Consider the following 22,902-nt stretch of genomic DNA (forward strand, 5'->3'; position numbering starts at 1 on the left):
ACTACTAATGCTCTACAAAATGACATACAAACATAAACGCTTTTTTTATTAAGAACCATAATAGTAACTATTGAATTCAACCTTATTAAATATACCGTATAAATAAATATCGACCATAATGTAAAAATATAGCAAAGATGCCCTACTTTTGTTAAAAGTTCAAGTTTAACGAATTAATCTGACTTGTGAGAGCGTTGAACACTGGGTTGTCGTTACTACCATTATTGTTGTTGTTGTTGCTGCTGGGGTGGTTAGTAGGGTTGACACCACCGTCATTAGTCTTAATTCCTGAGCTTAAATTTGCCGTACTAGGATTCTCACCTCCGAGTTTGAATTGCTGGGGACCAAACGACCCGTATAATCCTGGTGAATTAGAAGCTGATTGACTACCAAACTTTTGATTGTACGAAGTGCTCACCACCAGCGAAGCAGGCGAACCACCGTGTTGAAGAGGAAACGATTGTGAAGGTGGCAACTGGACTCCTGAACCTTGTTGTTGTTGTTGTTGGAACATCATCATATGTTGGGGTAAACCATTGGCATTTTGTTGAGGATTAACCGCGTTATTTCCATGGTTATTCCTATAATTTTGTTTCCCATTACCTGCTGCATTATTATTATTATTATTATTGTTGTTGTTGTTGTTGTTGTTGTTATTGTTATTGTTATTGTTATTGTAATGCATTTTCGAATAATGCTTTCCACTAACAGATCCATGTCTGCTTTGATGTCCTCCAGGTGTTTGCATGTACCCAGATCCTCCTTGATTGCCACTACCAAGTCCCATGATTGGACCTGGCGTTGGAATCATTGCAGGACTATTATTGTTGTTCATGGAGTTTCCAACACTAGCTGGCTTTGCACTCCCACACTTCAAACAACACAAATTCTTTGCAAAGTTGTGATATTGACAAATTTCATTTGAGCATTTCCAATCCCCTGCTCTAAATGGAACAGTGTTACCAGTGAAATGTCTATTAGATCCACCGTTATTTCCTCCTTGGTTGCCACTATTATTGTAGTTATTATTGTTGTTGTTGTTGTTACTGTTATTGTTGCTGCTGTTGTTGTTATTATTATTACCAGAATTGTTGTTCGAGTTTCCTCCACCCAAGATATAGTTACCAGTAGCATCGTTTCCACCTATTTGATTGATTTGATAGTTATTACCACCATTTGTTGCGGGACTTAAGAATGTTTGATCGGAATAAGGGTATGAAGAGGCTGAATTCATAGAAACTGAGTTCAACCCTAATTTATCTTGATTGTTCCCGGCATTTCCGTTGCTATTAAGATTGTTATTGTTATTGTTATTGCTGCTGTTGTTACTATTATTACTGTTGTTATTGTTGTTGTTGTTGTTGTTGTTGTTATTTCTTCTGTTGTTCCCACCACTAGAGTACATGGACTCCTGAATGGCAACAGCAGATGTGGCAGGGAATGAGCATCTAAAACATGCTGTTCTTCTTTGGAAATTCGAAAATCCGCAGGAAGGACAAGTCCAATCACCTGGACGAGGTCTGTTTTTAGATGGTGGGAATGGAGTTAAAAGATCACTGGCTTTATCAAGAACTCTGGTGGAGGAAGCTTGTACTTCTATAGCATAATCATTCAATACTCTTCCATTCATTGCCAAAGATTCGGTTGCTTCTTCGTGTGTGGAAAACACTGCAAACCCACAGGTTCCTTTGGTTTTCGCTTTAATATCACCCAACGTATTTGCTTCATTGACGGAACCACTTGATGGAGGTTGAGGAGTACCCTCGTTACCAGGAACAGAATTGGCATTGAGATTATTGGTATTATTACTAGCATTGCTAGCATTGTTGCCGTTATTGCCATTATTGTTGTTGCTGTTGTTATTGTTGTTCTCATCCAAGTTCTTCAAAGTCCAGAATGCTATTGGCCTGCCTCCATATTGAGTAAACCATGATTCCAATTCAGATTGAGTTGTATCATGAGGCAAGTTGGAAAGATATAAGATTTTTGATCTTTCCGCCAAAAATATCTTTATGTCATAAGCTGTATCATAAGGTTTAGTCAAAACAAGAGGATGGTCATTTAAGGGAACAGATTTCTTAATAAGTTGAACCAATATTTTGGAATATAAATCCACAGCTTCTTTGGTTCTAGATTCTATGGCTGGAGATGAGGAGGAACTTTCGGTGGCAAAATTATCATCATCAGTGGATACTGGTTGTTGTTCTAATGATGGAATAACCACAGTTTCACTTTCCTGCAGCGGTGGGGGGGTTGTTGAAGCTGAAGTGACTGGGGAAATGATACCTTTGTACTTTTTATCCAACTCCACTTCTAAAGCTGTTATAATGTTTGTGAAGGAAGTTGCAGTGTAACTAAGAGCTTCTGGATGAGATAATTGCCATTTGGAATACTCATTACTTAAATCAAAGACTCGAGGATGTTGTAAATAAGGAGGCAACACCACTGATTTATCTCTTGCTTCTCTTGGGATTTGAACTCTTAATTTGGAGATATCATGGGCCACAAAGGAGAATTCCAACAGTTTGGATAAAATATGAGTTTGGATTACGTTATCAAGTTTGGTGATGGCATCTTTAAAAGAACCAGCATTTCTCACCAGTTCCCAAGAAACCAGATACTTGTGAGAGCAATATGGAGTGATGGGAGTATTGACCGGTCTTACCAAAACTGAATCCAGTGTTATGGTGTTTAGTGTTTCTGCATCCACCAAACTCCAAGCCAATTCTATCAACTCGGTAGAGTCCTTAGTGACATAGTTGTTAGAATCGTCACAAGTAGTGGCTGCATGTATAACCACGTAAACGTCACTCATAGGGAAGGGTAATGGAAATGATTATGATTATGCTTATGATTATGGAAGCCCTTGGAGTGATTTAATTTCAAGGTTAAAGTAAAGATGATCTTATTTAATGACTGGCTTTATTTCAATTATCAAGTGGAAATTGACACTACCCAAACCCCCACCCAAATCATTGGTAGTACATTGAAAAATTTTCGTCCACACTAAAGCCAGTGAGTAGGTACCTTGTAATTGTACTGTAGATAACAGAATAAAGTACTTTGTGCTGGTTCACGTTTTGTTATGGTAAGCGTGCGTTTAGGGAGACACCATAACACCAGACAGACAAGTATAATACGTACGATTGCGTACAACCAAACACTATACAAACATACATAACCATATATCTTACGTATAATATACTATATACATATATGTATTGTATGCGTGAATACTAGTATTAATATGTCTGAAGAGAACCCGGTCACGGACCCAATATCTATGCGAGGTCTGCAACGAGTGTTTACTACTCAGTTGGTTATATGCTCGGTCATTGGGTTGTTTCTGTTCTATTGCTTCTGTTTGATGAGATACAGATGGCCAAACATATATGCTACGCGACTATTTAGAAGAGCACATAATGCTAAGATCAAACCCCTACCGAAACGATTCTTTGGTTGGTTAAGTACTCTTTATGCCATAACTGATGATCAAGTATTGGAGTTTAGTGGTTTGGATGTTTATGTCTACTTACAATTCTTCAAAATGGGTATTCAAATCTTTGCTGTGTTATCAGTGTTATCGGTGTTTGTTTTGAGTCCAGTCAGATATTACTTCACCGGTAATTACGATAAAGATAACGTGTCATTACTTGATGATGGCAAACCACCACCGATGTCAACTGATTTCCCTGCTTATATTTGGATCTACCCTGTGGCAACGTATACGTTCTCAATTATCTTGTACCAATTTGTGTTTGCAACTACTAAACAAGTATTGAAGGTCAGACAAAAATATTTGGCCAGTCAAAACTCTATAACCGATAGAACCATTCGATTAGACGGGATTCCTAATAGGTTAATCAGAGATAATAATCCATTTGTTTTGAAAAAATATATTGAAGATTTGGGCATAGGTAAAGTTGAAGGAGTCAAGCTTATCTATGACTGGACTCCATTATCCAATTTGATGGAGAAGCGTAATTCTTTATTAAAACAATTGGAACGGTTATATACTTCAATTTATGGTTTGGATTTGGATGTCTATAATAACCAGAAATCTCCTTCTTGTGTCATCAAGTTATTGGATAATTTCTACAACATATCTGACCAAACTCCCATTAATGCAAAGACTTCAGAGAAAGTCAAGTGTCTCTCAAAGGAGTTGCTTCAAGTTGAATACAAAATTAGAACAATACAAAGTCAATACAATGTTACATTGTCTACCATTAAACATAAAAAGATCAAACTATTAAGATCGGCTTTCATTACTATGGATTCTGTTGCCAGTGCTCAAATGGCTGCTCAAACGGTATTAGATCCAAGACTTTATAAATTATTTGTTACTTTGGCTCCGGCTCCCAAGGATGTCTTATGGAGTAGTTTCAAATTGACGTCTTTGGAAAAGGTTTGTCAGAGTTATTTTGTTACTTTCCTTATTGTCATATCTTATTTGTTTGTCATATTCCTTGTTACTCCATTGACTACATTATTGGATCCAAAGACTTTATCCAAGTTTTGGCCCGCATTGGGTGAGTTAATTAACAAATCAAAATGGGCAACTACTTTTGTTACCGGTGTATTACCACCATTATTGTTTTCACTCATTAATATCTCCTTACCTTATTTCTATGCTTACTTGTCTAAGTTCCAAGGTTATTCATCTAATGGAGAAGTTGAACTATCAACATTGCTGAAGAATTTCTTCTTCATCTTTTTTAATTTGTTTTTGGTTTTCATCGTTACAGGAACTGTGTGGGATTATTTATCATATATCAGTGACACTACAAAGATTGCATACCAATTGGCTAAATCATTGAAGAAACTCCTGTTGTTTTATGTTAATTTGATCTTACTTCAAGGTTTAACTATGTTCCCCGTTAGATTATTACAAATAAGTGATTTCCTTGTTTTGAATATAATTGGTAAACTCTTCTTTTTCAGAAGTCTTTTCTTAAGAACTCCCAGAGATTATAGAAGTTTTTATTATACCCCACAGATATTCGATTTTGGTCTACAATTGCCCCAACATATTTTGATCTTTATCATTATTTTAATCTACTCAGTGGTACTGACAAAAATTGTTTGCTCAGGTTTAGTTTACTTTGTCTTTGGATATTTTGTCTACAAATACCAATTGATTTATTGCTTTGTTCATCCTCCTCATTCAAGCGGGAAGGTATGGCCAATGATTTTTAGACGGATAATGTTGGGTCTAATAATCTTCCAGATATTCATGTGTGGTACCTTAGCTTTAGAAGGTGCAATCTTGTTACTGGTTCTTGTACTGCCTTTAATAGTCATTACACTTATTGTATCCTGGCATTATGAAAAATATTACTTACCATTAAATGATTTTATTGCCTTGAGAGCCATTTTGAACCCATCAGAGTTTGATGATGAGATGTTGGAAGATGAACATTCTGTTGAAGGAGCTATTACCACTACACATAGTGAAAGCACTACTCCCTCCCCTTTTAGTGGAGAAGGAGGTCCACCTTCGATAGCAGTATTGGACTCCAATGAACGAGGATCTAATGCAGCCGAAGATGAACTTAATGGAATAACAACTGTGGTAGACTCCATGAGTGAAGAGATACCTTTATACAGACTGCTGACCAGACGGTCGACCATTGATGAGGAACGAGAATTGTATGCAGATTATACTTATCCATATGTTTTAGAAGCACTTAATGGGCCATTAGTTGGGTTTGAAGGAGATCTTGCGTATTTAATACGATATCCAGATACAGAAGTTAATGATATGGTAAGTAGCAGATACGATGATGGTGATCAAAGTGGATATGGTTCAACGGAAGTAATTGAACCCACAGATTTGGAAATTGGTGATGGTCAGATTGTTAGAAAGGAGCTTCATGTAGCTGAATGGGAATAGATTTGTGTCTTGTACCTTAATTGAACTTGATTAGATTTGATAGATTTGATTTGTTTATTCATTAGACGAATAAGTCCATGTAGACTTATGAGCAATACAATGACCGTCAAACTCGCTTAGACGAATAAGGTTTCTCGTCTAAAATCAAATACCAACGGCCCAACCTTTTGATAGATTTGTTTACCCTACGACCTTTGCAGTTTCCCGGGTCGAAAGATAGCAAGCATATATACGGTATGATATATCACGGGAAACACCGTAACGGACACGCGGTCAACAAAGGGACTATGAGATAGGACTACACTTCAGATACATACTTACATATATATATATACCTCACTTAGTATACATTGACCATACTAGTGAGCATATATTTGATCTGTCATATGAGATTACCGTATTCTCTCTTGTCGTTTGGGATCCTTGCCGTTGAATGCATTGGTTTGCGTCAGGCTACAAAGAATGGGGGCTCTACCTTACTAACTCTGGTGCATGCAATCAGTGGACCTCTCTACGTAAACGGTGGTATTGTGGAGCATGATTATTGATATCAAGACATCTGATAGAGTTTGATTGACAGTAATACATATATGCGTATATATATACTTACTATTATTTATATATATGTACTGACTAATTTTTTCAATTAACATTTGACGGTATATCTTCCGTTACATATATGAGTTTGTTCCGGGTAACCCCTTGATATTTTTGATCTGACTATAGGTGACTGATGATTCTAGACTCACACTTAGGAACCGTATAAGACATACCTTTTGACGTATACACCTATATATAGCAGACCAGGAGGAAAAGGAGGAGTGGATGAGAAGCATCCAAATAAGAAGTAAACTACTAGAAAATTATTAACTAAGAAGAACAGAAACTATGAATGGGGTCATGTCAGGGTCATTTTACATGATGTGATTTGATATGATTTGACTCCATGATTATTTCTTACGGCCAATATCCTTATGTTTCAGTTTCCGGACCAAAGAAATCTCAATAAGCTTTTGTTTCCTGATATTCTTATCGAGAACGTAGTCTGGCTTTTGAGGACTATAATCACACACAATTCCAAACTTATGGCAACTAGCACACACTGGTCTTTTTTCATCACACTTCAAATGCTTGATCCGACAAATCCAGCAGCCGTTTTTAGACCGGGGTAGTAGTCTCCGTCTGGTGTGCTTCTTTTTGATCATGCCATTTGACCCAACACTGCTGTCGGAACGATCACTACTGGCTCCACTACTTCCCACTGGATGCATTCCCATGGGAGGAGGAGGTGGGAATCCTTGTGGGATGGGGATTCCTGGTCCCTCCATGTTGAAACTATTATTGCTGGGTTTCTTCCCATTGTGATAAAAGGTATTTAATTGAGGATATGGGTTCTTTTGCCAGGTACCACCATGACTCAGTTCTCTATGTTGAGGGTGATGTTGTTGACGATGATGATGTTGTTGTTGTTGTTCCTCGTTACCACCACTTTCAAAGGGTGGCAACGGTGGTAATGGAGCCAGGGGAGGTGCCGACGTGGGAACATTGGAAAGAATTGAAGGGAACCCATTGTACATTTGTAGCAGTTGTTGAGACATATGACCATTACTTGCATTGTACATCATTGTTTTACGCTGGCTATTGTTGTTGTTTCCTCCATCAGGCAAATTCTGTTGTTGTTGAGCCAACTCATTGAATTGATTTTGATAATGAGCTTGCTGCTGCAGTTGTGGTACAAATTCTGCAGCTTGAGATGTACTCTGGTGGTAGGAATTACCATGGTGGTAAGCAGCTTCTTTGGGGGGTAGGGCTTCGGTGTGTTCTCGAAGTGGTGATCTTTGATGTTGCAGTCTACGACGTTGAATCAAATGCCGGGGAGAATATTGTTGAATATCAGTTCCCGAATTTAATAAAGGGGATGATTGGATATCATCTTCTTGAGTAGCTGCTGAAGTTGATGAAGGTGAATTTTGCACCAACATCAAATTCTTCAGTGATACTCGTCTCTGGGAAATGGAATTGTTTGATTGAACATTATTATTATTATTTGCATTACCTTCCCTTGGTACAAATGAATGGCTGTTGCTATCTGACAAGTAAGTATCAAAAGATGTTAAGGGGGTTGTGGCAGAGTCTGAATTATTTTGTAAATGTCTTGTCATTAACAATGGATTTTGGTGTGGATATGCTTTGCTATTACTGGCTCCATTAGGACCATTTGGATGCTGACTACCACCACTATCATTTGACCCAGTGGGTACATATGCAAGGTTGGTGTTTGGCATACCATTGACTTGTGATTGCGACGTTGTTGAAAACGTTGGAAACCCAGACGTATCATCGAATGAAGAATCAACAACCAGATCAAATGACGGATTCCCAAATTCTAATTCACTTAAACTGTACATAAACTCTCCTGGTAATCCGAGAGAAACGTTTTGAGGATTTGCATAGCCAATATTGGGTGTTGTCATACCAGGGACTCCCGGGATCCCAGTTATGGTTGCTTGGGAGTTTCTATTATCGGTCGTAGTGGCTATTTCTGCATTATTGTTCCCAATCATACTTGGGGGTATGGTTGTGGTGATTTTATCTTCATGTATAGAATGATCTACCAGAACTTCACTTTGTTCGAATTCAGCAAGATCACCGGAACTGGAATTGAAGTTACTATAATTATTGTGATCTGGACGTAAATCACTTAAGATGTCTGAGTTTGAATCACCCATATTCAATTTGAATAATGGTTGTTGGAAAGCATGTTGTCGATTTACTGTTTGTTCATATAAGGAACTATCGGAACTCATGGCTAGCAGGTTCCCGTATAACTCCTTTGGTGGTTCGGGTGGGATACCACTAACTGAACCTGATTCCGAACCGCCTGAAATTGATCCACCACTACCATAATGATAGTCGAGATAAGATGAATTTGGAGGGTGCAAATTGAATGATGCATCAGAATCTACAGTATGTAATCCATGGACTTCATCAAAGCTATCACTGGGCCCGCCGTATTTGTGCATTGCTCCTGGAAGTTCATTCATTGTTGTCGATAGTTGTGGGTTCCCTTGCCCTCCTCTTGGACCTCCATGATTACTTTGTTCTTGGTTTTGATGGTGTTGTTGGATCATTGGAGATGTGTTATACCCTGACGACAGAGTACTGGAAAGGATTGAAGGTGGTGCAGAAGAGAGATAGGACGATGATGTAGGGGAATAATGATTGATTAGTTGTTGATGCAAATATTGTTTTTGTTGTGAAGAAATCAGTAAAGGTGGCGGTCTCATTGGCTTGAATGCACCTCTGTTTGGCTCTTCGGTTTTACTATTGTTGTTGTTATTGTTGTTGTAGTCCATTTGATAAATTCTAAAAGCATTCGAATTTGGATCGGAATAACTTACACCTGCTTGTCCAGCTTTGGGGTATATTTGCTTTCCTTGAGGATGGCATTTTTGGTTCATATTGACAGATAAAGAATCTTCTGCTTCATAGGGAGAATCTTGTTGAGCACTCATTCGATTATGGTGATTGAGATTCACTTGATGTGGTGATGGTGAACTAATTTGATTGAATGACGAATTCAAATTGATTGTGTTGTCGTCATCTGTCAACTGGGGAGCTGATCCTACTGAATACGGCGATTCCTCTACTCTAATTGCAACTGTTGGACTTGCAGTATGTGAATGGTTTTCCATTTAGTATCTCGGCAATAATATACAATGATAACTGTGTGTATGTTTGATTGAGGAATGTATGGGATGAAAACTCTATAAGAGAATCAGAAGGTCCTTTCGATTTAACTTAAACCAGTATCTAGGAAGGAAAGATGATTTCGAAATTAAATACAACATTCAAAAGGGTTATTATTTGCCAGTTGAATTCCACTTGAAACAAACAATATTGAACTGAACAGATTTCCCACGATTACTTGTGAACTTGAAAGGTAAAAAGTATCCACAGTCCAACAGAAATGATACTAGGAGTGGAAAGCTTGAAGACGTTCTAGTGTGAGGGAAGTTGCAGAATGAGGTTTGCAATTGCAGATAGAATCACAACCAAGATTAAGAAAACTTCTTGAACTAGTCAGTCTTGGAAGACTTGTAAAATTGTCAGTTGTTGGGTAAAGGCAACAGTGGGGGTTAAAAGGGTTAAATATATCAACGAACCCCAAAGTTAAACAAAAGAGAAAAAAAATAAGGCAGCTTAAACAGAGGACCCTTCCAATGCCTATCAGTTTTTGTTACTCAAATGCCTGGTGTTTCTCTGCAGAAAAGCAGGAACTGGCTTTTTAGTGCAAGCGTAATTACAGGCTGAAACTTTCTTCGGTAACTCTCTTTGATATGCTCAATCGCATGGTTACTTGAACATAACAGCACAATGTGGTGATTCTCCTTTGTATGAGTTGTCCCTTTCTAAGTTGAATGTTCTCTTAGCAATCAATCAATAACACCCAAGCACATTGACCTGAAGCAATTCAAAACAAATTTTAGAATATTCAAATAGAATGCAAATAAAAAATGCAAATGCAAGAATCAGCATGAAAGCAAAATAACAATGGCCGATGTGCATATACTTGTCTAAAAAATAAAATTCTCCAAGCGACAAAAAAAAACTCTTACTAACAATCATCTTCCCGCAGAAAAGCCAACTTTTGGACTTTCGACGGGGAAATATGGCTGTGAATTGTTTTACAGAAGATTTACTAGTTGACTACTTCATTATTGTAAGCTTTTTCTTCCAGCTCTAAGCATTGGACATGAATGAATACAAGCAGACTTCAGAATAAGGCGCCAGTATAATAACCTTCGGATGCGTCGCCTCGGAAAGATTCATTTACATTTCTCCTTTCCTTTTTTTTTTTTGGTTCTTTTTTTAGGACCTAGCTGCGTCTCATGGCATACATGTACGGTTAACAAAAAAAAATGTCTGTCAGGAGTTACATGTTATTTTTTGTCTGTAATGTTCTCGTGCATTAAAGTTTTTGGTCAGTACCTGATAATAGCTTATTGTTAAGATATTATATTACTCCATACATACGAAACCTCACCCACCTAGAAAACAAATCTCTGTATACGAAACGCCCAACCGTGTACTCTCTTTTTCAATTGTATTCGAAGTGGAAAGTGTATTTGTTCCCATTAGAGTAAACACTTGCCACCGGCGCCTTCTCAGAGGGATCCGGGGCTACTTTCCCAAAAGAGTTATTTCTTGAACCCGCTAGACAGAACTAGATCGGTTAAACTCGTAATTGATTTCGCAAGTTTCCATCACTTTTAGGGCACTAATAGGCACCATTGCAGTTGAACATCTTTATTTCACTTTTCTATAAATAAGTTTACGTCATCCTCTAACTTCGAGAAAGAGCAAAACAATCAAGAAAAAGATCTAGTCAATTTTCGAACTTGACCTTCGGCATAACGTCCATATAAAGCATACGAAAGCTACATGTTCAATTTTTGCGTATGCATGCCTCTTAAAGGTTACCACCATAACGTTTGATGGCTCCATACGAACTTATAACGGTACTACGGATTGCTTCTGTGTTCTGTGGGTTGGGTAAGCTCGCTAATCTGATTCAGGCCATCCCATTGCTTACGTTGCAAATGGTTGTCAATAGACGACAGCTATAGATGTACATTACGAACCTCGTATGGAATTTTCCAATTATACATGATAGATAAAACTTTGAGGCTCGATGTATTTGGCCTGCGTTCTCAAATCAAGTGGACCCTTTTTAGGGAACCGTTCTTCTTCCTCTTAACGACATTCCCTTGTTGCATTTCTGATAGAAAGGAGTCATAAATACCTACTGGTTAAATGTATAACGTTTACAAAAGACGTTGGAAATACTGTTGCTCAATACTTAGCCTCTTTTGTAGTTTATTAGTCTAATTTTGTTATAAATGAACACATTTACCCCAAGTGGTAATGTGGTAATCAGTGAATCAGCCTCCTCCATTGAACCAGCCCATCTCGGATATATTCCTATTATTATTCTTACATCGTCATAGACTATGAAGAAGAATGGTGTATCGCTACATCAAATACGAAACCCTACCCTATCCTACAATTTAAGTTTGTTGATATGCACCTTGGAGATGCGACCCTATACTTGTGGAATACCTGCAACTAAGGCGTAGTTTAAACAATGACCTGATCAATTCTAACTCTATCTTCCGGCATATTTATCAGAAACCAGCGGTACCTTACTGTTCCATCCTCGCTGCGATAGGTACAGCATTCGGCCGGGTGGAATCGTAGATCATACATACCTTAATAAAACCAAACTACTTGAACATACGCTTTCTTTATGGCACGAGAAAACTAAGTACAACAATACAATTGAACGTAGGTTGTAGATTTTTCTATTCATTTTGTCTCCTTTATGTAAATGCGAGGATGAGCTCATACTTTAACGCGAAATTATCACCTAGTATTGTTAAGAGTCTCGATCGAATTAGTATTATCAGCTCATCTTGAATAATGGTGGAAAATGTCTCAGGGTATTTTTTATTCCTCAATTTGCAAGATCAAGTCTCTAAGGTCAACGGTATACTTGTACTGTTTCCGTTCCATTGTGAGGATTTTTAAAGCGTCGTCATGGGGCCCTACTTTCTGAGCATGTTTCAAACTTTGTACAACGTCTTACCAATTGTGTGCTTTGAATGTCTCCCTTGACCAATCAAATGGCACTTTCAGACGATAAATAAATGAATCCAGAAATCAAAAGATTAAACAATAAACCACTTTGAATATTATTCCTCAAGCGCAAACTTTATTTACCACATCTATGCGTAATTTCCAGAGTGTTAATCAAACGATATGGCTTATGTCAAGACAGCATGTGGTATTTCTCTTAGCCAACAAGGTAGTTGCCAATTTGGCTAGAGTTTTCAACATTGTGAAGTCATTGGGATTCAAATAATGCTTCTTCTTCGTTGGACTCCATGTATCCTCGATTATTTTATAAGCTATTGATTATCTATAATAGAATAACCTTCAGAATATGATGGAGTATATTTTGCGGGCTAATGTCACAGATTTGCTGGACAATGTTTGCACCTGATTAGATCATGATTACAAATGATTCATAATCGATCGAGTGGCTTGTGACTCAACCTTTTGCTTATAAACGTTTAAACAATGAATATGGCCTAGTACTTTTTATTATCAACAGTATATTGTTACCACAGCATATCACAATTGCATATGAAAATTGTATTATTCCGACCTTACCTTCTTACTATTGTTGATTAGGTGGTGGGAGTAGGAAGAATTGGTTCACAGGCTGTGTAGTTTTCAGGGGACTTATCTTCAGTTCTTTGTTAAGTTATTAATTTTATCTACTACAAATTCTTTTAGTTTAGTTATGATGGTACGAAGCCCCAAACATCTAGTCCACTATTTAGGGCGTCACGTGTATGACACTGTATATTATAAAGTTTTAGTCGACCTTGCAGATTTTGTATTCGTCTATTCGTCTAAGTTCAACCTTTAATTGTCTGCAGATTTGATAGTATCAGGGGAACCCTTTTGCGACCCAGTCCGCATTATATATAGGAAATGTCTAAAGAAGCCAAACATTGTTAGACGCTGGAAAAAAAGACCGAAAACTCGATTATCTTCTACAAGGATACAATACTTCTCATGTAAGATCAAAAATATTAGCCATACAAAAACGGTATCATAGATATTCTCTACCTAGCAACATCTGCTTCAGTTAACATCACCATCTAATGAAACAATCATGTATGTATTGGAAGAATCAGTAAGAGATCTGAATGGGAACTATTAAGCTCATAATTAAAAACAAAGAGGGTTCATTCAATTAAGGATCTATTTTCGCAACCAGTTGAAGCTAAGACCTTGGTGTTTAAACGATTCCTTTTTAATTTTGTTCAGATTAACACCTACTACAATACTTGGTGATGTCTAATCACTACACCTCGTTGATAGAGCGTAATAGTTTGGTTGTAAAGCACCATACAGCAGAGCATAGGGGTATTGCAAAAGGTAATAATGGGTGCTATGGTTGTCATAAGAAAATTGGGTGCTGCCAACTATTAATGTCCAGTGTTCCCTGTAAAAGGAAATTCTACTACAAGCAGGCGCAAATACGTCTAGACTCTCTTCTATCACATTGTTTGTAAACTACCAAAATGTATAGGAACAAAAATCAGACATTTTCTCCTAACAATATAACGTCCTACATACGTTTGTTTGACCCCAGTTTTGTCTGGAACTTGTGAGGGGGGGGGCCATGCGTCTAATAACGTTTCCTAAACTGGAAGATCAACAAGAGTTTCTTCTACAGATGCATCTTTAATGGGACAAAATACGCTCGAGAATGTTTACCCGTTAGCAATCGCCAAAAGGGCTGTTTCTTTAGCAGAATAGGAAGCGGAATTTTTTTGTATCACTGAGAACGTAAAAAATTGTTAGACTGTGAAACATGTTCAGTCACATTCCACTACATCTTTCTCTATTATCGTACGTCATACGATTAATTTCTGAATTACCAATCATTCCATCCACGGAATATACAATGCTTACGGTGACCTAGAGAAAAATAAACCTTAATGTAAGTAGTCATAAAAAATATGTGCAGATCTACGCCTAAGGTTTCGCATTTGAAAAGCATTTTTCCGTACCACGAAGCCTCTGCCATAAGGTCGGATGATACAAGGGATATTATGGTAACTATGACGTTTACCTTTAAGTTGCTTTATTTCTTCTATTATATATAAACAACAATTGTAGGATATGAAACGATGTAATTCAGCTTGTTAACTTTGCAGACTGCAGGCATGATTAAGCTTATGCTGGAGAACCCTAATAATGCCCTGCTGGAGAGCCCCAATACAGTTATGCTTGACCAAATGCACCGGATCAAACAATAGCTGCGCCTAATTCAGACACTATTTGAATCTGTATCTGGTGTTGAAGGGGTTGTAGTCTAATGGCCAGATATATTGCAATAAAAAGCTTGTCCGTAAGAAATATAATATCTACTCAAGATTGTTGGTCATTCTTGGTTTCAATAAGGTATTAGAAACATCGATAAGACTAAAAAGCAAAGGAAAGCACTTTACACCTAAGGGCTGTACGCTTTTGTTACTGCATGTAAAATATTACTTTGATCCAACAGGTAATTGTGCAGTGAAGGTTTGTGATTTTTCCACGAATGTACTCGTCTGCCTTGGACGTCTTCTCTACATTATTCAAAAAGGGAAATGGCGCCGCTAGAGTAGTGATTGATAGGCATGTGATGGCATTTGTTGTAAAGAACTGATTTCAATGACGTAAAATATGCATGATTATAACAAGGCAATAGTATACATTTTGTACGTGAGATTAAGGTACAAGCGCAACTAATTGTAAAACAATCCTTAGTACATTAGCGGCAGATTAAGCGTTGTAGTCTCCTCAATCTTATAGTGCAGGGCAAGATTATTGTTTGACAATAAAGTGGGCAAGAGAATAATGTCACCTGTTCTCTTGCATGGGATACCAAGTGAGATTGGGCGGTCTTTGGAGGTAACACACTAACAATAGAAGTTTTATGATCGCTCGAAAGGCGATCCCAGATTGATTTTTTTGATATTAGGTATTAGTACATCAAAATAAGGCAAACAGTATAAAGCACATAAATTTAAGGCAGAAAGTATCAGTTTGCTGTGAAATTAAAGGCTTTTACTTGTAACTTAGTAATAGAGAATAAAGAACACAATCATGAAAGGAGAAAATCTTTATAATTACAAATAAGAGAATAATTAGCAATAGGTAGAAGACAGAGAGAAACTGAAGGGGTTTGGTATGTGGAAAGTAATTGTTATGGAAAGTAAGTTGTTACAGCTTAAACGGTATAGAGGATGAACAAAACTGCATATACTGGATCACGTGACACAAGAATGAATCTGGAGAGATGGATAGTGGTAAAAAAAATTATTGAAGGCAATTTTTAATTCTCATCACTTCTTTCTTCTTCACATATTAAACTGACACTTCTGGATTACCAGCAACACTCCCATACATCGATGGAGTTAAGCACAAATGGCCGGAAGGAGATTAATCCTTGGCACATTATTAATAATCCGTCACTGATGGACAAGAAGTTTAACTTTTTGTTGAAATGTCATCGGCGGTTCGCATAATGTGTACAAGTCAAAGTTAATTAGCAACGCTGATACTTTGATGTTAATTGTAGTAGTATAACATAAAACTAATAGTAGTAATAGTGGTGCCAAAACTAGTAGCTGTACTAAGAATAATATTAACAATAATAGTACCTAATATGGGGTTAGTACGAGATTGACCAATTGGACCAATTCCTATCTGTTTTTGAGCTGATGGTGTTTCATGAGACACCCTAACCTCAAACATTCCTACATAATTTCCCATCAGGTATTTGTTACAGATTAGAACACAAAAACACGTAAAACAATTACTTATCTACCCTAAGGTCCCAACGAAAGTTCTACTCACGATACTGCTACTTCAAACTACCATCAACTAAAATCCCCTTGCTACCGGTTCAGAAGTTAATTATACGAACATCTATCTACCTACGACTAACGACTCGTCTACTACTCCAAGCTAGTTAGTAATATCAAAGTTGTTATCTCATTTCATTCCGTATTACATCTTGAATAAGCCAAGTTACCGCATTGTCCCCAACAACCGCGTCTCCATTGTCAAAAGGTTTTATTTTCAACAACAATTACGCCGTGTCCTGCAATACGAACACACGGCTTCTCCCCCAATTATCACCAGCAAAATATCTTTCTTGATAACCATAAGCCAAACGGATAAGCCAAACCCAAACAAGCAAACAGACAAACTTTTGCAGCGAAGATACACCCACTGAGTTGAACAGAGCTTCACGCGCATAATAACAATAACAATAACAATATCAATAACAATAATATAACTGCTTTTGCCTATAAGAAACTCGATTTCGCTTCCACTCATTTTAACTACCAATCTGCTCTCATCCCCATGACCAACATTAAGCTACTTAAGATCTCCAAGCCCCAGTGTGTGGAGCTCCAAGAGAAACATATCAAGGCAAATATCATTCTAGTTGCGAAGTATCTGTTCAAGGCAGAAGGTTCCAGTGAATTAACGGTCAATAAGGGTGACATTTTGAAGTTGTTAGACAGACCAGGAAATGGTTGGGTTCTCGTTAAATCTATTGAAAAACTACAAACTCCTGGGTTAGTACCTGCTTCATATGTTGATATTGCTGTTAATGATACAATAAACCCAGTTACCTTGTCATGGATTCGTGAGACAAATTCTGGTCAGGGTTCATCCCCCATTGATGGTAGTAGTAGTCCTTTTTTGAACTCTACATCGTTTGGGAATCAACCAACGCAACCTCACAGTCCTTCGGCTACTATAACTGCTCATAATTCTTCCTACTCAGCATTATCGTCGAGTTCTGATATAAATTCAGTTACAAAGTCTTATAACGATGCTCAAATTCAAGATTTGATCACCAGTAACAAGGCTAAGACATTTAACAACAGAACTTATCCAATAAGTGCTTCAATACTGAACTTTCTTTTGTACAATGAAAGATATTGGTATCGAGTTGACGTGAAATTTAGCGATGATTCAAAAATGTATTTAGGACGTTACTATCAAGATTTTTACAATTTGCATTGCTCCCTTTTGGAAACCAGTTCTTCATCTTCGTTACCAAAACTTCCAGAACCCATCCCTCTGGCAAAGCAAAAAGATAGAAAAGAACTCAACAATATGCTTTTGAAAAGATGCAATGATTTGCATGTATATATCAATGAATTGATTCTGAATAGAGAGTCTCAATTGTCTGTTCATTTCTTTCTTTGGCTCACAAATGAGAATGCTCCAGGATTTATTGTTAAACGGGAGGAAATGTCTAAATTTCACATGAAAAATGATGATATAAATGAGAAGGTTCTCAAGGGATCTGTGAAGGTTTTTGAAGCTGACGACATAAAGCAAGATGAACTCCCTCAAATGCTGGAACAAGGTTCAACTGATGGTGATGAAACTCAAATTAATGACAATAGTTCGGAGGAATCAAATTCCGCAAGTGAGGCACAATCAACAGCAGATACAACTCCTGATAATTCAACTGGAAGTCCAGATTTTGTTCGTCGAACGAGATCTAAGAACACCTATAACCATTATCAACAAATTAATTCCTTTGAAGGCTTACGCAATCACAGTATAAAACGTACTGGTTCCAATACATCCACAATTAAACTGGCTGGCTCAAGTCAAAACCCATCCAGAGCTCCATCTCAAAACCATGGGCATGGTCATATACTTGGTCCTCCTAATCAAGCCAGTTTTGCCCCTCCATTGCCAACTACTAACACTCAAGGAGGAGTGAATCATCCACTTCAACATTCACCTAAAGTCGTTGCTCCATTAAAATTGAATATGCTTGAACACAACCAACCTATGTCACCTTCTGGGTCTCCGCAGCCCAATATTCACGCATATACACATTACTCACCATCCAATGGGAGTTTAACTGGATCTGGTGGATCTACATCCCGGAAGAACTCCTTATCGGGAAGGAGACCCAGTAGTCGAAAGGGGTCTATAGGATCTCATCAACAAACTCATGTACAATATGGGGGTTACTATAACCAACATCTTGCTGGACAGGTGCACATGCATGGAGATGCTCCCATTGAATATGTCAAGTGCAAGATAGTCAAATTGAATGAAGAGATTATTGCTATAAAATTGGATAAATCTCTCATACGAGGCCTTGAAGATTTCAAGCTGCTTTTAAAGCAGAAGGTACATTTTAATAAGTTACTTATTAAGTTACCTAACTATGAAGATTTTAAGAACATTGATGATATCAAATTAGATATTGTACAATTCTTAAAGGTCAACGATAAGGCATGGCTTAAGACCGTATAAAGAGACGACAAAGCGCCTAATAAGGGTCGTATAAGGACCATATGATGTTACATTGTATGTTTGTAGTTAGTATGTAATAATTGATGTAATATAATAGTATATAATTGTTTCTTATGTGCCTCTATAGTTACATTATCTCCGAGTACGTTCTGCCTATCTCCGACAGTATAACCGTTTGAGAAACGTGGGACAAAACTAATCTGTATACTGTTGATAATTTCCTCTACTAATGACATCAAGACGCATTGAAGACACACTATAGGAGGTTATGAGTGTATTCTTAGATGATGAAGATTTGGTCCAATTAGAGGACGGGATTGGATCTTTGGACGTGAACGACAATAATAGCGGACCTTCGGAGCTAAACTACCGATTGTTAGCAGTACAATCGGAAGACGAATATGACTATGGAGAATCGCTACCTGTTCCTATGTATGATAGCAGAAGCCACAGTAATGGCAGAAGGAGAAGACTGACCATATCATCACTGTATGAGATACCCTTGAAGCAATACTCGTTAGCTCCTAGATTTGATAAGCCAAAGGTCAGTGACTTTGACGTTATAAAAGTCTTGGGCAGAGGGGCCTACGGTAAGGTACTCTTGGTTAAAGAGAAGTCTACCAATAAGTTGTATGCCATGAAACAATTGAAGAAGGCTCTGTTGATCATCAACAACACCATTCACGAAGTCAACTACAACCGTACCGTTAATGAGAAGACCATATTGCAATCCGTTAACCATCCCAACATTGTTAAGCTCTACTACGCCTTCCAGGACCATAACAAGCTCTATTTGATATTGGAGTATTTGGACGGGGGGGAGTTGTTCCACCATTTGGCCCAAGAGCGGTACATGCCAGAGACCAAGGCCAGTTACTATATAGCACAACTTATTGTGGCTATACGGTATCTTCATGTTAATCTTAAGGTGATATATAGAGATTTGAAGCCTGAAAATTGTATGTTGAATTCGTACGGTCATTTGGTGTTGACCGACTTCGGACTTTCTAAACAGACTGTTGATGACGTTAAATTGAATTCGCTTGCAGGAACTGCTCAATATATGGCACCTGAGATCTTGAAAGGTGAAGAATATGACTTTGGGGTGGATTGGTGGTCTCTAGGTTGTGTGTGCTTTGATTTACTTACGGGGTCTCCACCATTCACAGGAAATAATAATAAGAAGGTTATGGATAAAGTGATGAATGCCAAAAAGTTTTTGAAGTTCCCCTTTTACTTGTCACTTGACGCTAAAGACTTTCTTCGGAAACTTCTACAGGTTAATCCGATGAAACGAGTGGATCTTGATGACGAAACACAATTTAAAAAGATAATGCAGCATAGATTCTTCCGTACTGTGGACTGGAAGACCCTTAATGATACTGACATAATACCTCCTATTTTACCGGTGATTACTGACCCAATCTTAGCAGAGAATTTCGACGATGAATTCACCAATATGCCGTTCACTCCACCAGACAAGTCTCCGTTAGACGAAGATATCCTTCAAGTCAAGGGCTTTTCATTTGTTAATGAAAGTGTCTTGGAGAAAATGTACAACAGTCGACCAGAATAACGTAATATCAGTGTATAATTAGAAGCTAGCATATTCATCCCGTACACCGGAGACCATATTACCCAAATAGGAAGTTTACATGTCCGGGAAAAAACCCAGAAGCATTTCAAACAGCTTTCAACTGCCATAACATTTGCCATTGCAACTCCTTGCTTTATTAAGATGGAACCTGCAGTTATCCCCTTGGAATCAAACCCCGAGATCTTCACTCAATTGGCTGGGCATTTAGGACTTTCTCCACTCCTAGGATTCCATGATGTTTATTCAATCTCCGATCCCTCGTTGCTAGCATTCTTACCTCAACCTGTTTATGGGGTGATCCTCTTGTTCCCCCTTACTGAACAATATGAGACGTATAGAAAGGCTCAAGATACCAACGTATCTCTCGGGTCTGAAAGTATTAATTGGTTCAAACAGACCATTAAAAATGGGTGTGGGTTGTATGCGTTACTTCATCTCTTAGCCAATGTAAGCAAGTCGTTGGTTATCAACAACAGTCCCTTAGACAGGTTTCTCACTGAGCTTAAACTGGTTGGCAATGACGAAGTAGAGTACTCCCATCTAATCCAGAATTTGGAGAAGTCGATCAAATTAGATGATAACTTTGGGTCTCAAGGGCAGACTCAAGCACCATCGTCTGAAGATGATATCAATTTCCATTTCATCACTTTTATCAAAGGTCAAGATAACCATTCGTACGAATTAGATGGTAGGCGAAAGGGCCCCATTGATTTGACTGGATCGTCGACACCATCATCGTCTCCTTCTGTACTTGAGGATCCTACAGTTGTAGAGAAGATTCAATACTACATGGACATGGCTGGAGAACAGAATGCGTACTTCTCGTTGATGGCATTAGCACCATCAATGGACTAAACAGATGAGTGGACTGATATATATATTTATATGTATATGTCATATTTGCCCCTTAATGTCTACCCTTTTGAAACTGGGCTGATTGACTATTGACAGTAAGATGGGTCTTGCTTGAACGCAATCAAAGTCTTCTCCCACGATGCAATGTGTTAGGCCTCTTTTGCTGATGAAGTCGTCGAATTGTGAAGACTGTATTGAGAGTATTGATGTTTGGAGATAATGTAGGTTGAGTTTCCGGTATGATTTCGAGACCACATACAAGATCCTGATCCTTTCCTTAGCCAATAAGAAATCGTTGAGAAGGTCATAGGCTAAAGGTAGAACCGGTTTGAGGTGTTCCACAAGCTTTATGAGATTATAGTAGTCACCCAGAAGAAGACAATCGTTAATTTTAAACAAATCGTCAATGTGACTTAGAAATGCTTCTTGACCATCGAATGAGGTGGTTAGTTTGGAGTACGTTCCTCTTACCATTTGAAGCCTTAATTTGATGACATCCTGATAATTACCTAAGATGATCATATAGATGATTCTGTAGCCAATGAATTCCACTTCTTGGCTTAAATAGGAACCGTGTCTATTGGTGTTGGTTCTAACATGATCATACAAAAACGTCAATTGGGTCTGACACTGGTTGAACTCCCCCAAATCCTTTTTCTCCAAACACACTCTGGCATTGACTTCGTAGATGTGAATGGTGAAGTCATTCTGGATGTTTTGAACAGTCAAATCTTGTCTTATTGATTTGAACTGACTAATGAAGTAAGTGTACGGTTGGCCATGCCGATACTTGTTGAGCACGAACTTCCATGATTTTTCCAATACGTTTTGGGGTCGAACGTTTGACGGTATGGGCTCGGAAGTCAATCTTAAATAGGTCTTTTCTATCTGTTGGCTAGTGCCTTTGACTGGAGCTGCAACGGTATCGGTGGTATAGCTGTTGTACATGGGTCTAAAAGGTTCTGGTTCCTCTGAGCTGAATCGTTCAAGTCTTTGTTTCTTTCTTTGTTTGGAAGCATATGATGTAGTAGTATTGACTGTAGTGGTAATAGCAGCAGTAGTATTGGGAGTAGCAGTACTATTACTATTACCCATTGGATCACTGATGGATATCAATTGTAAGTCACCTCCATCAAACACAGGTAACGACTGTCTCTCCCAGTCATTGGTCCATATCATGTTCTTTTTCAATGCAATGTCAACTATAGACGTTATCTGGGACCGAAAGAGGTTCTGCTCTTCCGGAGAGAGTTCTGATTCCGAACGGGTGAAGCTTGAAGCTACAAATTCCTTTAATGAAGATGGCCAACCAGGGATTTGAGATGCAACAGAAGCAGATGTAGACGCAGAAGATGTAGACGTAGACGCAGACACAGATGCAGATGCAGATGCAGATGCAGATGTAGAAGAAGTTCCATTGGATCTCTTTCTTTTCTTTCTATTCAAATTGATTGGTTGAACTGAGTTGTAGCTCATAATTGTATAGCTTTTAAAGGAAACGTAAGGTACCAGATGTACCTACCTTGAAATATTTAATTATCACCAAAAGTTTATGTTTCATACACAAAAATTTATTATCACTACGGCTATCACTAATTACTTCGTTAAAAGAACCACCGATAGT

The 22,902-nt window shown here is 38.0% G+C and overlaps 7 protein-coding genes across 7 annotated transcripts; 4 read left to right on the top strand and 3 right to left on the bottom strand.

Moving 5' to 3' along the window:
- Positions 1-151: 151 nt before the first annotated feature.
- Positions 152-2,815, bottom strand: NRP1 (Nrp1p; the record flags this gene model as incomplete). Its single annotated transcript, XM_043191094.1, has 2 exons — positions 152-2,784; positions 2,812-2,815. 2 exons carry the CDS (start codon positions 2,813-2,815, stop codon positions 152-154), a joined length of 2,637 nt encoding a protein of 878 aa, XP_043051771.1.
- Positions 2,816-3,283: 468 nt separating this feature from the next.
- KQ657_000240 (uncharacterized protein) lies at positions 3,284-5,896 on the top strand (the record flags this gene model as incomplete). The annotated part of the gene is made up of 1 exon (XM_043191095.1): positions 3,284-5,896. The coding sequence occupies one exon, from the start codon at positions 3,284-3,286 to the stop codon at positions 5,894-5,896; it is 2,613 nt and encodes an 870-aa protein (XP_043051772.1).
- A 950-nt stretch (positions 5,897-6,846) lies between these two features.
- UME6 (Zn(II)2Cys6 transcription factor UME6) lies at positions 6,847-9,591 on the bottom strand (the record flags this gene model as incomplete). The annotated part of the gene is made up of 1 exon (XM_043191096.1): positions 6,847-9,591. The coding sequence occupies one exon, from the start codon at positions 9,589-9,591 to the stop codon at positions 6,847-6,849; it is 2,745 nt and encodes a 914-aa protein (XP_043051773.1).
- A 6,599-nt stretch (positions 9,592-16,190) lies between these two features.
- KQ657_000242 (uncharacterized protein) lies at positions 16,191-18,826 on the top strand (the record flags this gene model as incomplete). Its single annotated transcript, XM_043191097.1, has 2 exons — positions 16,191-16,199; positions 16,844-18,826. 2 exons carry the CDS (start codon positions 16,191-16,193, stop codon positions 18,824-18,826), a joined length of 1,992 nt encoding a protein of 663 aa, XP_043051774.1.
- A 268-nt stretch (positions 18,827-19,094) lies between these two features.
- On the top strand, positions 19,095-20,402 carry RPS6KA5 (putative protein kinase; the record flags this gene model as incomplete). Its single annotated transcript, XM_043191098.1, has 1 exon — positions 19,095-20,402. The coding sequence occupies one exon, from the start codon at positions 19,095-19,097 to the stop codon at positions 20,400-20,402; it is 1,308 nt and encodes a 435-aa protein (XP_043051775.1).
- A 162-nt stretch (positions 20,403-20,564) lies between these two features.
- Positions 20,565-21,278, top strand: KQ657_000244 (ubiquitin-specific protease; the record flags this gene model as incomplete). The annotated part of the gene is made up of 1 exon (XM_043191099.1): positions 20,565-21,278. One exon carries the CDS (start codon positions 20,565-20,567, stop codon positions 21,276-21,278), a length of 714 nt encoding a protein of 237 aa, XP_043051776.1.
- A 52-nt stretch (positions 21,279-21,330) lies between these two features.
- Positions 21,331-22,754, bottom strand: KQ657_000245 (uncharacterized protein; the record flags this gene model as incomplete). Its single annotated transcript, XM_043191100.1, has 2 exons — positions 21,331-21,388; positions 21,538-22,754. The coding sequence occupies 2 exons, from the start codon at positions 22,752-22,754 to the stop codon at positions 21,331-21,333; spliced, it is 1,275 nt and encodes a 424-aa protein (XP_043051777.1).
- Positions 22,755-22,902: the final 148 nt, after the last annotated feature.

The sequence above is a fragment of the Scheffersomyces spartinae genome (assembly GCF_019049425.1).
Source record: "Scheffersomyces spartinae strain ARV_011 chromosome Unknown scaffold_1, whole genome shotgun sequence".
Lineage (NCBI taxonomy): Eukaryota > Fungi > Ascomycota > Pichiomycetes > Serinales > Debaryomycetaceae > Lizanozyma > Lizanozyma spartinae.